This window comes from Patella vulgata, chromosome 4, assembly GCF_932274485.2.
Source record: "Patella vulgata chromosome 4, xgPatVulg1.2, whole genome shotgun sequence".
In the NCBI taxonomy this organism is placed as follows: domain Eukaryota; kingdom Metazoa; phylum Mollusca; class Gastropoda; family Patellidae; genus Patella; species Patella vulgata.
Window position 1 is genome coordinate 12,256,087 of NC_065882.2, and position 13,109 is coordinate 12,269,195.

At 37.0% G+C, this 13,109-nt stretch overlaps 1 protein-coding gene across 6 annotated transcripts in view; it reads left to right on the plus strand.

Annotated features, from left to right (window-relative positions):
* The window catches only part of LOC126819508 (serine/threonine-protein kinase Sgk1), a 104,066-nt gene that overhangs the window by 68,727 nt on the left and 22,230 nt on the right, over positions 1-13,109 (plus strand). For 5 of the 6 annotated variants that reach the window (XM_050547618.2, XM_050547617.2, XM_050547622.2 and 2 more), the window contains one exon: positions 3,514-3,604. In XM_050547618.2, coding sequence (XP_050403575.1) covers positions 3,514-3,604 — 91 coding nt within the window. Of the gene's footprint in view, positions 1-3,513; positions 3,605-7,305; positions 7,516-13,109 lie in introns of those variants that run through there. The other variant, XM_050547620.2, reaches the window with a different exon arrangement.

A 13,109-nucleotide genomic window follows, 5' to 3' on the forward strand; every position in this document is an offset into this window, starting at 1 on the left:
GTATGTACTGTGTTAAAAAATCATGTTGTATGATTATATATCTTGTAGCCTTGATGGGAGAGAGAGAGGGAGAAATGGGGTTTAACGTCCACTCGACACAAACTAGGTCATTTTGGGACTAACATATGGTTTAATTTTATTTCCTTAATTCGCTTGCGCGTAGGGGTCTTTAGCAGTGGGAGGAAACCGGAGGACCCAGTGAAAACCCACTAGGTTGGACAAGCGACCCTACTCCTTGTCACGTACAACCGGGGATTCAAAACCGCGCCAGTTGACTCATTGACAGGCTTTATGATACAGCGCGCACGTGCTTACCTTTCGGCCATCACCCCCCCCCACCCGTGTTTGAGGCTGTGGTAGCTCAATAATTAAGACATTGACTTGCAAACTTTGAGGTCACGTGTTCGATCCTGGTGTTGGCTGAGAAACTTCATCAGGGTTTTCCGATTTGGATCCTCCTTCTCATTGGTGCAGGACAGGGGCCCTGGCAAGGGACAATGTATAGTCGTTTGGATGGGACAAAAAATAGAGGTCCTGTGTACACATTGGAGTGCACGTAAAAGAACTCTTGATAGTTGGAATTTGAAATAATAGTAGGCCATAAAGCCGCTGTCAGGGCAAAATTTCCTTTATAGCTCACTGCAGGGTATAAGTCCGATTTCATTAGATCTGTCAGTGTAGAACATTACTTTCATACCATCTCTCTCTCACTTTTCTTATTAATTAGGACGCCGGCTTCTACACATATTTTTCTGACAATAGAGCCTACGCTAATTGTAGGCCGGTTGGGAAGATTCGGCTATTTCAGGAGTCTAAAATGGCAGCTTTATATAAATGAGAATTTTTGGGAATACTAACCCGAACCCTAACCCTTTTAAGAGGGGTAAAAGGTAAATTGGATCTCCCGATAGCTATAGGTGACACTGGTTTGTTGATGTTGTCTGGAGGAGGGGTGGCCGAATGGTTAACGGTTTACTGTGTGCGCGGTACATCAGAAGGTCTGTCATTCAGTCAAGTGGCGTGGTTTTGATTCCCCACTTGTGCGTGACGAGGAGCAGGGTTGCCTGTCCAACCTCAAGCGTTTTCTCTGGTTTCCTCCCACTGCTAAAGACACCTACACTCAAGCGAATTAATGAAATAAAATTTAACCGTATTTGAGTCCAGAAATGACAAGAGATTCAAAATCCCTCAAAAGACGATACCAGCTGTTAATGCATTTTAAAATATTTATAGAGTTTTACCGAGTTTTCACATTCTTTAGCCGCACATACAAATTATCTCTTCTTTCTGTAATCAAGCTTCGTAGAAAAACGTGTGAGTTCACGAGAGAGAGAGAGAGCAATTCTGTGATATTTTTACTTGGGAAATCATCACTCATTAATGATTTAGTTTAGATGTCGGTAATTATTTAAGAATGGTGCGTAGACATTGATTTTTTCATAAGAATGAGGAATGGAATTAGCAATGTTGCGATGGTAATTAAAGTTTTTTTTACCCCGCAAGCCATTATTATGTAAACATTTTTACGTGAAAGCGTTTTTATACTCATTAAGAAACTACTCTTTTTAGCGTCTGGCTACTGTTTTCGCTCACAAGAAGATGAATATTTGTAGAGTTGGTAGACAGCATTTTTGTCTGTCAGCTTTAATTTATTTGTTAATTGAGGGTAGAAGATCAGGAGCGAAAGAGGGTGGGTTGGGATGATCTAGAGTGTCGTGCTTAGAGCTCTAGCTGCCCCATCACCTCTGACTTGTGGTCATGGTTTCGGTCGCTGGTGTATGCGTATGTGGCTTGAAGTTAAGAGTTCCTTCTCAACTTTGTGGGTTTATTTTGGATTCTCTGGTTTGATAATAAGAATTTAACAGAAATACTAATAAGACATCTTGTCTACGATATCACTCTTGGTGGAAGCTGTCAGGTAATTAGAGAAGGGAGGTGGGGGAGAGAATTTTTGTCGTTAAGCTTTGAATTAAGAAAGGGTGGTAGTAAGAAAAAGATGAATGGAGGATTTTGTACATATAGGCTAACCATCCTTTGCACTCTGATCTGCCTGCTATATCACAATAAGCATAGCAATGGATAATGAGTTGTCAATGCTCATAAACATTGCTTCACAAACATGAACTATAGAAAGTTAGAAAGCTACTATAAAGCTCTGATCTGCCTGCTATTTTACAAAAAACATAGCAAAGGATAATGAGCTATTGATGCTCATAACCATTGCTTCACGAATACGAACTTTGGAAAGCTACAATAAAGCTTTGATCTGCCTGCTATATCATAATAAGCATAGCAATGGATAATGAGCTGTTGATGCTCATAACCATTGCTTCACAAACATGAACTTTGGAAAGCTACAATAAAGCCGTATTGATTTCTACAAATTTTAATCTTTGATGAGCTGTGTTTGAACAGAAAGAGACATTTTCTAAACCAGTGGACTAATTGGATTCTCAGTAGACGTGGACAAAAGGAGCCTATAACGGATCAAAATAGCCAGAACTAATGCATATAGGCAGGTGCTTTTTGTACTCAGTCAGACAAGATTGGGAATTATACGCCTATAGATCAATAACAATATTTAGAACTACACATGGTATGTATGGTGATTGTATGAATACTGAGTAGAGATATGAAATGAAATTGGGTTTAACATCCTACTGTTCTGCTCCTACTGGACTATTGAAGACACGCATATGCCATACAGTGTGCTATGAAGGAAATTTTACCAGGGCAGCCGCACTATGGCCTTCTCTTATATCAAATTCCAACTGCCAATGGATCTATTACGTGCACGGCAATGTATTCACGGGACCTCGGTTTTTCATCCCATCCAAATGACTAGACAGCTGTCTTTGTCAGGCTCTCCGCCCTGCATCACTGACAAGGGGAAACCACATCAGAAAATCCTGATGAACTTAAAAGATGAAAAAAAAAAAAAAAAAAAATCAGATACAAATGCACATGAGAAATTTTTAGGTATGTGCATGTGCCGTTGTCAGTGGTGCATGACTGAGGACCTATCAAGGAACAGTGTCTAGTCATTCGTATGGGATGAAAATCTGAGATCTCGTGTACACATTAAAGATCCCTTGACAGTTGGAATTTGAAATAAGAGTAGGTCGTAGTGCTCCTATCTAATACTAGGTTACTACTATCACGATTCGTGCTATGCTTGAAATCGTGGTTTTAATCATACAGTAATTGTGGTGATCCTATCAGGTCTTATCATATATTGAGGTCAGTCGTAGAAATCGTGTTGATCGTATCGAAACATATCCCAACATATCTGCATGTACTAGATCGTGGACTCAATAGGGACAATACTATCGTAACGAATCGCACGACAGTGGTAACCTAGCATAAGCAAAATTTCCATAGCACACTGCATGATCTATGCCTGTCTTCATTAACCTGGTGGATGCAGAAAAGTAGAACATTAAACGCCTTTTAAATTCATTTCAATTCATTTCATTTTTTATGAATATTCATTTTATTTATTTGTCTTTTCAGCCCTGAAGTTCGAAGTTTTCTCTCTCTTGATAACCCACGAAATGTTCAAGACGATTTAGACCCAGACCAGTTCTCCGATACTGAAACCATGGTAAGACCAACTTTTTTTTCACCACATAGTTCTTGTTTCAAAATGGAGTTTTGAGAAATATGCTAGCTTTACAGCATATAAATTGACCAATGGTCAATTTTTAACACAAACAGTCTAGACCAAATTATAGGGTCAAGTTCAAACCCATGGTCACAAGGTAGTTGATGTCACTGCTCTATTTTTAGCTACTCATTGATCACCTAAATGATTAAACAATTGAATTTCTTGACACTCTGATGTAAATATCTAATTACACTGGTAAATTTATAACAATGGTCTGAGAAATCCCTCTCTGCCCATTGTTGGATTGGCTTCTGATACTTGAGCTTTTGAGGGATGTGTGTATTCTTCCCGTTCAATCAAATCTACCCCAAATACAGCAACATGGCAGCCCTTCGTTTAATCTGGGGTCTTTCCTAAAACTTTGTACAGTGATTTAAGGTATTAAAAACTGCTAAAGAAATGAAATGAAATGGGGTTTAACTTCCTACTGTTCTGCTCCTAAACTCCGCTAATAAAGACGGGCATATGCCATACAGTGTGCTATGAGGGAAATTTTGCCCGGGCAGCGGCGCTGCGGCCTACTCTTATATTGAATTCCAACTGCCAAGGGATCTTTTACGTGCACGCCAATATGTACACAGGACCTCGGTTTTTCATCCCATTCGAAAGACTAGACTGCTAAAGACCCCTACGTGCAATATAGATGTTATTTGAAAGGAAAAAACCTTAAAAAATCAAGTTAAGTTTTTTTTTACTGTACTGAACGGTAGATCTCTGTCTCTGATATGTTCAGTGCGAGTCCAACATTTATATTCAAAGTACAATATTGTCATGGATTTTGAATATGTTACGTGAAAAAGTCCAAAATTGACCAGATAATTTTTTTTAAAAAAATGTCAAATTTCTATACTTTAAACTAAATTTTTTGCAAATGCTTAAAAAAAAAATATTTTGTTATTTCTATCCTTAAACTAAATTTTTTACAAGTGCTAAAAAAAAAAAGTATTTTGTTATTTCTATCCTTTAAACTAAATTTTTACCAAACACTGAAAAAGAAAAGTATTTTGTTATATCTATTTTTTGTTATTGTTATAAAGTTTCATGAAGGACATGGAAAGGACAAATATTCTAAATGTTATAAATTAAGTCATATATGATACTATCACCTCATATCTAAATATATACAGTTACCGTAGATTTATAGTCTTTAAAGTAGCAATATAGGGAGCAGGGGCGTGGTCACCCATATGATTATGCGTGAGGAACAAGATCCCGTCCGGGCCCCCCAAAAAGCAGTATTTGTATGCGTGTGTGAGGGAGGGGTGGGAGTGGGATGGCAATCCTTCCCAGTGCCACCGGGTAATACTGGGCTCTCTGGAAGATGCTAGAGTCGATTTGTAGCAAAGCTTTTCATTCCGCCCCCTCTCTCAATTAGCCGCTGATTGGGAGAGAGACTGAGAGAGAGACAGGCTGGGCGGGGTTTAACATCGACTTGACACAAACTATGTCATTTTGGGACTAGCGTGTGGAACCAGACAAAACCCATGAGGCTGGACATAGACTATGTCATTTTGGGACTAACATGTGGGACCAGACAAAACCCATGAGGCTGGACAGAAACTGGAACTAACATCTGGAACCAGAGAAAACCCATGAGGCTGGACAGGCGACCCTACTCATCGTCACATACAAGAAGGGAATCGAATCCATGACAGTTGACTCCATGACAGACCGTATGATCCATTTAGCCACCAATTGCAAGAAGTTATGATTGTTTGAGGGGGGTTGGTTGGCCGAATGGTTAGCGTGTGCGCGCTGCATCATAAGGCCTGTCATTGAGTCAACTGACGTGGTTTCAAATCCCCGGTTGTACGTGACAAGGAGTAGGGTCGCCTGTCCAACCTCGTGGGTTTTCTCCGGGTCCTCCAGTTTCCTCCCAGTGCTAAAGACCCCTACGCTTAAGCGAATTATTGAAATAAAATCAAACCATATGTTTGTCCCGAAATGACCTAGTTTGTGTCGAGTGGACGCTAAACCCCATTTCTCTCTCTCTCTCTTTATGGTTGTCTGAGGTTTTGACAAGGATAGCATAGTCTTGATTGTCATTGCTACAATAATAAACACAGTCACAATTATTCATTTTATCGGTAAGTTATTAAATAGCAAAGATCTTCTCATCCATTAAATATCTAAGCTATGAGCTTGTCATGTAACATTTAAAAAAAGACCTGCAATAGGTAGATGCATCTTTAACAATTAGAAAGATTGTGGGCTGATTAAAGGGAAAGTTCACCCAAGCAGGTTATTTTGCTTAGTCATAGTAACCACATTATGTGTTGAAAAGTTATTAAAATATTAAAGATACTTTATGGGAAATTATGGGAGATTAGATAAAGAGCTGGCAGTTCTCACTCTAATAGTTTAAACCTAGATAATGTAAAGGCTATTTGCTGAAAGTTTCATTCAAAATGATCCACTATGAACCGAGAACTAAGCGATTGAAATTTCCGTCTAGCCTCGATCATCATTACTTAAGTCAGTACGATAAACAACATAGTCTCGATTATCCATTTAATCGTTAAATCGTGAAGGAAAGTTATGCAGTAAATCGGCTCATAATCCGCTAAAGGTCGCAGGCTAGCGATGCCATCAAGAGTTGATTATGGTCTGGATACGTTAATTAATGACTAATTAATAATTTAGATAACATTCCAGGCCTAAAGAAAGACCTGCAATAGGCAGATTTAGCTCTTGCATAATGTATGTTTAAATTTTAAAAACCAAAAAGTATTAATAATAAATGGCTTATTCAATTTCGTATTGCCTACTGTTATATCAGTGTACTAGGACACTCATTAGGGGCATGATTGTCTGTCATAATGACACAGTAAAGGCTTACCGGTATTTATATAATAACAGTTACTACAACGAGCAGCACCAACATTCTTGTCCATCGATATTTCTCAACCAATCAAAACTAAAAATGTTGACTTCAAAGTGAACTAGCCTTACAGATATTTTGATACAATGTCGCCGCTCACTACCAATTTATATCTTCATAATTAAATGTATTGATAAAGTTTCTCAGGAGAGAAAATACTTTATATCATTATTAATATATTTTCCGGAGAATGTCTTGCTTACGTCAAACTCTGCTTTAATGACAAGTTTGACAAGTTTTTCTGGATTAAGTAGACATATTGTCTCTTTAATGTAGGTATAGCTACACCTGAGAAGCTATAACGAGATTGTGAAAATTTATTAACCAGCCAGGATATGACTGACCTTTAGCAAAGGTTATATACATCCATGTTATGCAGTATTATATATAGTTTGTGACAATCATTGTGCAAATTGCCATTGGATAATGCAGACAGTGTGACTGACACATGAAATGAAATGAAAAGTTTCTCTTCTTTGGATTAATATCATTTATTCAGTTGTAAGTCATTGTTGGATAAACCAACATATAGTGTCCGACCCTTGTCAGAGGTGGATAATAATGATATAAAAGTACAGTGACAAAATGTTTTTAGCTAGATGATCTTCCCGAATAGCAAAAACAGTGTTAGGTGAAATTAGTTGGTCTCCAACAATAAAAATTAAGTGTCTTGGATTATCATAATTATATGAGCAAAAAAGGTTTTTAACTACGTGATCTTCCCAAATAACAAATATAGTGCCAGGTGAAAACGATAAGTCTCTTCCAATAAAAATCAAGTCTCTTAATTGGATTATCATAAATTAATTAAAAAATTTGTTAATTGTGAATTTCACCTTGAGTGGTACAATTAGGGAAGTAGAATTGAAACAGAGTTCAATTACTGAGGTTTCATTTTTGTGTTGTGTGTGGTGCAGTCTTCCTGCACTGAGATTTCATAGTAACAATGGAGGAGGATATGGAAGAGGTATATATATATTTTAAAAAGATATTTTATTTTATTATTTCAACAATTTACAAAAAGTTCACAATTTTTACCCCAAAAAAACGCAGTAATTAAATGGACAACATTTCCCCAAATTTCATTACATAAAGGTGTAGTCCTTTGACCTCCAATTGTCCTGATTAATTATCCATCAATAAGAAGATACACTGGAGCTTCACTATAAGGCTGACCTTAAAAATATCTTTGTTTCGCCTAACGCGACCGACTAACTAAAACCACCCAAGACTTAAATTATTTTATTGCACTTTTCCGCGATCTTTTTATTTTATTTTGTGTGTCAACCTGAAATATATCACGAGAGTTATTTCCCTTTACTATGGCTATGGTTTGATTCATTATTGAAACTGGTTGATCAAGACGAAAGCGTCATAGGTGTCGCTTCTCAACAAAATGGTTGCAGACGAAAGCACGTCCATTCCCACGAAATGATTCTGCCTCTATGTCTGTGGGGCGTCGTTTTAAACATGACGACGATATTTTCAATATCCGTTTTCGAGAAAAATGAAGGCACAACCCGCACGATCGTTAAAAACGTGTTGAGGGAGTTTCAAACGTGAGTTTGTCGCAATTTGTGTGCGAGTCGTGCATCAAGAAAAATCCCGATGTCATTGATTTGTTTGCCAATAAAAGAAGACGAATGTTTGCACCCGGAAAATTATCAAGCTGTCAAATTAGCTCTTAAAAAAAAAAATCTGAAAAAAACCCGACCTACCGACCCTTCTCCTCGATTGTGGGTCGGGTTTGGTGAAACAAAGATATTTTTAAGGTCAGCCCTAATGCTGTTGTTATAGTGAGTCCCCTATAAATTAGACTGAAGGGTTTCTCTATAGTGTTGGGGTTGGATGGCCGAATGGTTAGCACATGCGCGCTGTATCATAAGGCCAGTCATGGAGTCAACTGGCGTGGTTTTGAATCCCCGGTTGTACAAGACAAGGAGTAGGGTCGCCTGTCCGACCTTTATGGGTTTTCTCCGGGTCCTCTGGTTTCCCCCTACTGCTAAAGACCCCTACGCGCAAGCGAATTCTTTTTCTTTTGTGCTATTGTTACTGTGAGTTCCCTATATATGTCAGTAGTAGCTGGAGTCACAACATTTTCCTGCAGCAACGACTGCGAGGTTTAATTCTGTTCTATTAAATCCAGAAAAACTTGTCCTTAAAGCAGAGGCTGACGTATGCAAGACATCCTCCGGAAAATAAATTAATGTATATAATTCTAATGATATAAGGTATTTTTCCGACGAGAAACTTGATCAATACATTTAATTATGAAGATATAAATCGGTAGTGAGCGACGACATTGTATCCTTATAGCTGTAAGGCTAGTTCACTTTGAAGTCAACATTCTTAGTTTTGATTTGTTGAGAAATCTAAGAGGCCAGAAGCTGGGTCAATAACCTAAAATGTGGGTAGAAGGCTTTTATAAGATATACAAAGTTAAAGCAAGATCAAATGTTCTATTGAAGATGGAACCACTGTGACTTTGGGTGCAATGAACTAGTTTGCTTACTAATGTGGAGGTCCCAGGTTTGATCCACGTATTGATAGAGATTTTTCCCATGTCAATCAGTTTTGCAGGATGGAGGGCCTGGCAAGGAACAGTGTCTAGTCATTCGGATGGAAATAAAAAATCAAGGTCCTATGTATACATTTTCAAGTTCATAAAAATAAAAGAACACTTGAAAGTTGAAATGTGATGACAAGTAGACGGAAATGCCACTGTCCAGGCAAAATTCTCTCATAGCTTGTACACTGTATAGTATGGCATATGCCCGTCTTTCTTATCCCAGGTGGTGCAGAACAATAGGACGTTACACCCATTTTATTTTCTATATCTGTTAGAAATCTGTGACGATGGATGGGGTTGCATCCTCATTGTTTACCTTTCATTCAAAATTCATGTAAACAAAAGGATGATCCAAGTTTAAACTTTATGTAAACAAGAGTGTGATCCAAGTTTAAAATTGATGTAAACAAAAGGATCATGATCCAAGTTAAAAATTTATGTAAACAAAAGGATGATCCAAATTTAAAATTGATGTAAATAAAAGGATGATTCAAGTTTAAAATTTATAATAGACATAATTACTTTACAAATATTTTTGTTTATTTGTAAAAACTTTGCCCTCGAGGCTTGAAGTAAATCATATCACATTTTAATCAAGTTTTTGAGGACAACATTTCTTATTAATAGGGCTTCAAATTGTGTTTATTTTGACTATATCAAATATATGGCTTTGTTGCTCCCTGGTCACTGTTAACCCCCATCAATTAACTATATTTAAGTTTTAATTATCCTTTGATCAATTTAACTATTATCTTGTATTATAACAGCATTTATCTATGGCTTCTTTTTTGTTTTACTATAAATATCACCTTTTAGTTTAACTAAATATCATTTGTGCTTGATAACGATAAGAGAATACTTGTCGAAACGTCGTGCTATACTTATAAACCAGTGATTGTATTTCCATATAAACTGTGTTGTGTTTTTAATGTGTTCAATCGCTAAATGCCACTCAAGGATGACAACTCGAAAGTTTATCATACACTTGTTTTGCAAATATTGTATTTATTTAAAACAGTATATTAGTATCGGGCACAGATCGTAAAACTATACCTTCTGGGCTTCAAGTAGATCATATAAAATTTTTATGAGAGTTATTGAGGACAACTTCAACAGTTTTATTTAAAACTTTTTTTTTTTGTATCTTTAGACTTTTATGATTCACCATGTATATTGATAGATTATTCTATTTTTGTAGAGGGTGTCATTTAGTTTATATAAAGATTATGAAAAGTGTATTGTACAAGTCATGGTGTGCTTATTGTCCCCCGCCTTTCGAAGAACTTTTTAGGACACAATCACTCTCCTTCTAATGGCGCTAGAATGTTGAAACTTTGTGTGGGTGTTTATTAGGCTAATGCCTTGATGGAGTTCAAAGATGAGCATTATCTGCTTAGGGTAAGCTGAGATAAGCAATTTGATTGGTTGATGCTTTGGGACACGATAACTTTAGTTCTAATTAAGTGAGAGTGATGAAACTTGGTGTATAGTTTCATTACATCCATACCTCGACTAAGTTCGATAATGAGCATTTTCTGCTCAGGGTAGGCAGAGCGATAAGCAATTTGATTGGTCAAGACTTTGGAACGTAACAACTCTGCTTTTAATTAAGATAGAATGTTTAAACTTGATATAGATGTTCATTAGGTGAATGTCTTGACTGAGTTCAATGATTAACATTTCGAGCTAAACCTAAGCAATTTCATTGGTCGATGCTTTGGGACAAGATAAATTTAATTCTATCTGATAGAGAGTGATGAAACTTAGTGTAAAGTTGATAATCAGTTTGATTGCTTGATACTTTTGAAAATATACGTCCACATAAAAAAGTGGGCGTATAAAAACTAAATGTGCGATTAATTATGTCATCTATTTATTTTGGTTATTCGGTGGGGGACATCAGCCTCACTGTTGGCTTGTTATTTTTATTTTAGTAGATAATGTCATCTAATTTGTAGGTAGTGAGTGTTTTTGTGGAAAAGGCAGGGTGTGCCTATTCTTGTTTACTGGGGTATTTCAAATTGTCAGCATTCAATGGTGTAGGGTGGAGTTTGAAAAGAACAGGGCACAAAACTTTCAAATTACTTGACTTTTTAGCACCTGGGTTGCTAAAAACTGCACGAAATGACTGATCCATCTAGTTTAAATTTCAAACGGTTTCAAAAACATGTTACTTATTTATTGTGTCTGCAAAAACAATCAATCACAATTCTAACTTGATCTATAAATAGTTGTTCCGAGTTCATTCACTCGAATGTTTTATTTATTACCTTGAAGTCGAGAGAGAGACAGAGAGGTGGGGTTTAATGTCCACTCGACACAGACTAGATCATTTCGGGACTAACATATGGTTTAATTTTATTTCAATAATTCGCTTGCGCGTAAGGGTCTTTAGCAGTGGGAGGAAACCAGAGGACCCAGAGAAAACCCACAAGGTTGGAAGGCAACCCTACTCCTTGTTACGTACAATCAGGGATTCAAAATCATGCCAGTTGACTCAGTGACAGGCCTTATGATTCGGCGCACACATGCTAACCATTCAGCCATCCAACCTCCCTACATTGAAGTCGAAGAAGGGGGTACCACTTCGAAACGTTTGTCTAAGAATATCTGACGATGAAAACAGTGTTAGTGTCTCTTTTGTTTATCTACTTCATTAACCCCCAGAATGTAGGATGTTTAAAGTTGTAGTCCCGTCTTCATAGCCCGCATGGATCAGAATGTAGGATGTTTAGAATAGTAGTCCCGTCTTCATAATTAGCCCAGATGAAGTAGAAAAATATTACTAAAACTAGATTTCATTTCATTTCTGTAATTCTGTAAATAGTAAAGAGACATTTCAGGCGAGTGAATTGCCCCTGAATTTCATTATCTCCCTTTGTATATGACCGTTATAAACGATAAGTATGATACTTAATCTCAGCTTAATGTTATTGTCCCCTACCTTTCGAAGCATACAGGGGACTTTTAGAATGAATCTGTCCTAATGTCTGTCTATCTCATATGTTGGGAAACCATAACTGTCGTTTAATTGAGTTTAGACTATTCAAACTTGGTGTAGGTGTTTATTAGGTGAATGCCTTGATGGAGATCGAAGATGAACATTTTCTGCTTAGGCTAAGCAGAGATAAAAAATTATGATTGATCAAGACTTTGGAACATAACAACTTTACTTTTAATTGAGTTAGAATGTTTAAACTTGGTGTAGATGTTGATTAGGGGTATGTCTTGACCTAGTTCAGTGACTAACATTTTCTGCTAAATCAAAGCAGAGGTAAGCAATTTCATTTGTCGATTCTCTTGGACAAGATAACTTTGATTCTAACTGATGGAGAGTAATGAAACTTATTTGGATAGTTTAATTACCAGGTACTTCAAAACCATGACCGAGTTTGATCGTGAATATTTTGTGCTTAGACTAAGTATAGATAATCAGTTTGATTGCTCGATAGTTTTCAAAAAAATAAATATGTAGTTTCACTACCAGGTACTTCAAAACCATGACCGAGATTGATCGTAAACATTTTCTACTTAGACTAAGTACATGTGTAGATAATCAGTTCGATTGCTCAATACTTTTCAAAAAAATAAATGTGCATTTAATTGATATGCGTCATCCATTTATTTTGGGATGCTGCAGGGGACATCAACCTCACTGTTGACTTACTTTTAAAGAGATTTTCCATTTTACCTGCGTCTGTGGTTGCAATGACGGCCAAGCCATCTCCCCATAAATAAACACATTACCATCAATATTATAAATGGCTCAGGTTTGCTCCCGATGTTGGCCGAGAAACTTGCTCCGGATTTTCCGGCGCTGTTTCCCCCCGTGTTAGCCAAGTTGGTGCAGCAAAGTAGGACATTAAACCCATTTCATTTCTTAAACCCTGAAATTTATCCTGATATATTTGATGTGTATTGATGATGCCACTGACGATAAAAGAATATATACCTTGCAGGTTTTAAGTAGATCATATCAAATTTTATTAAAG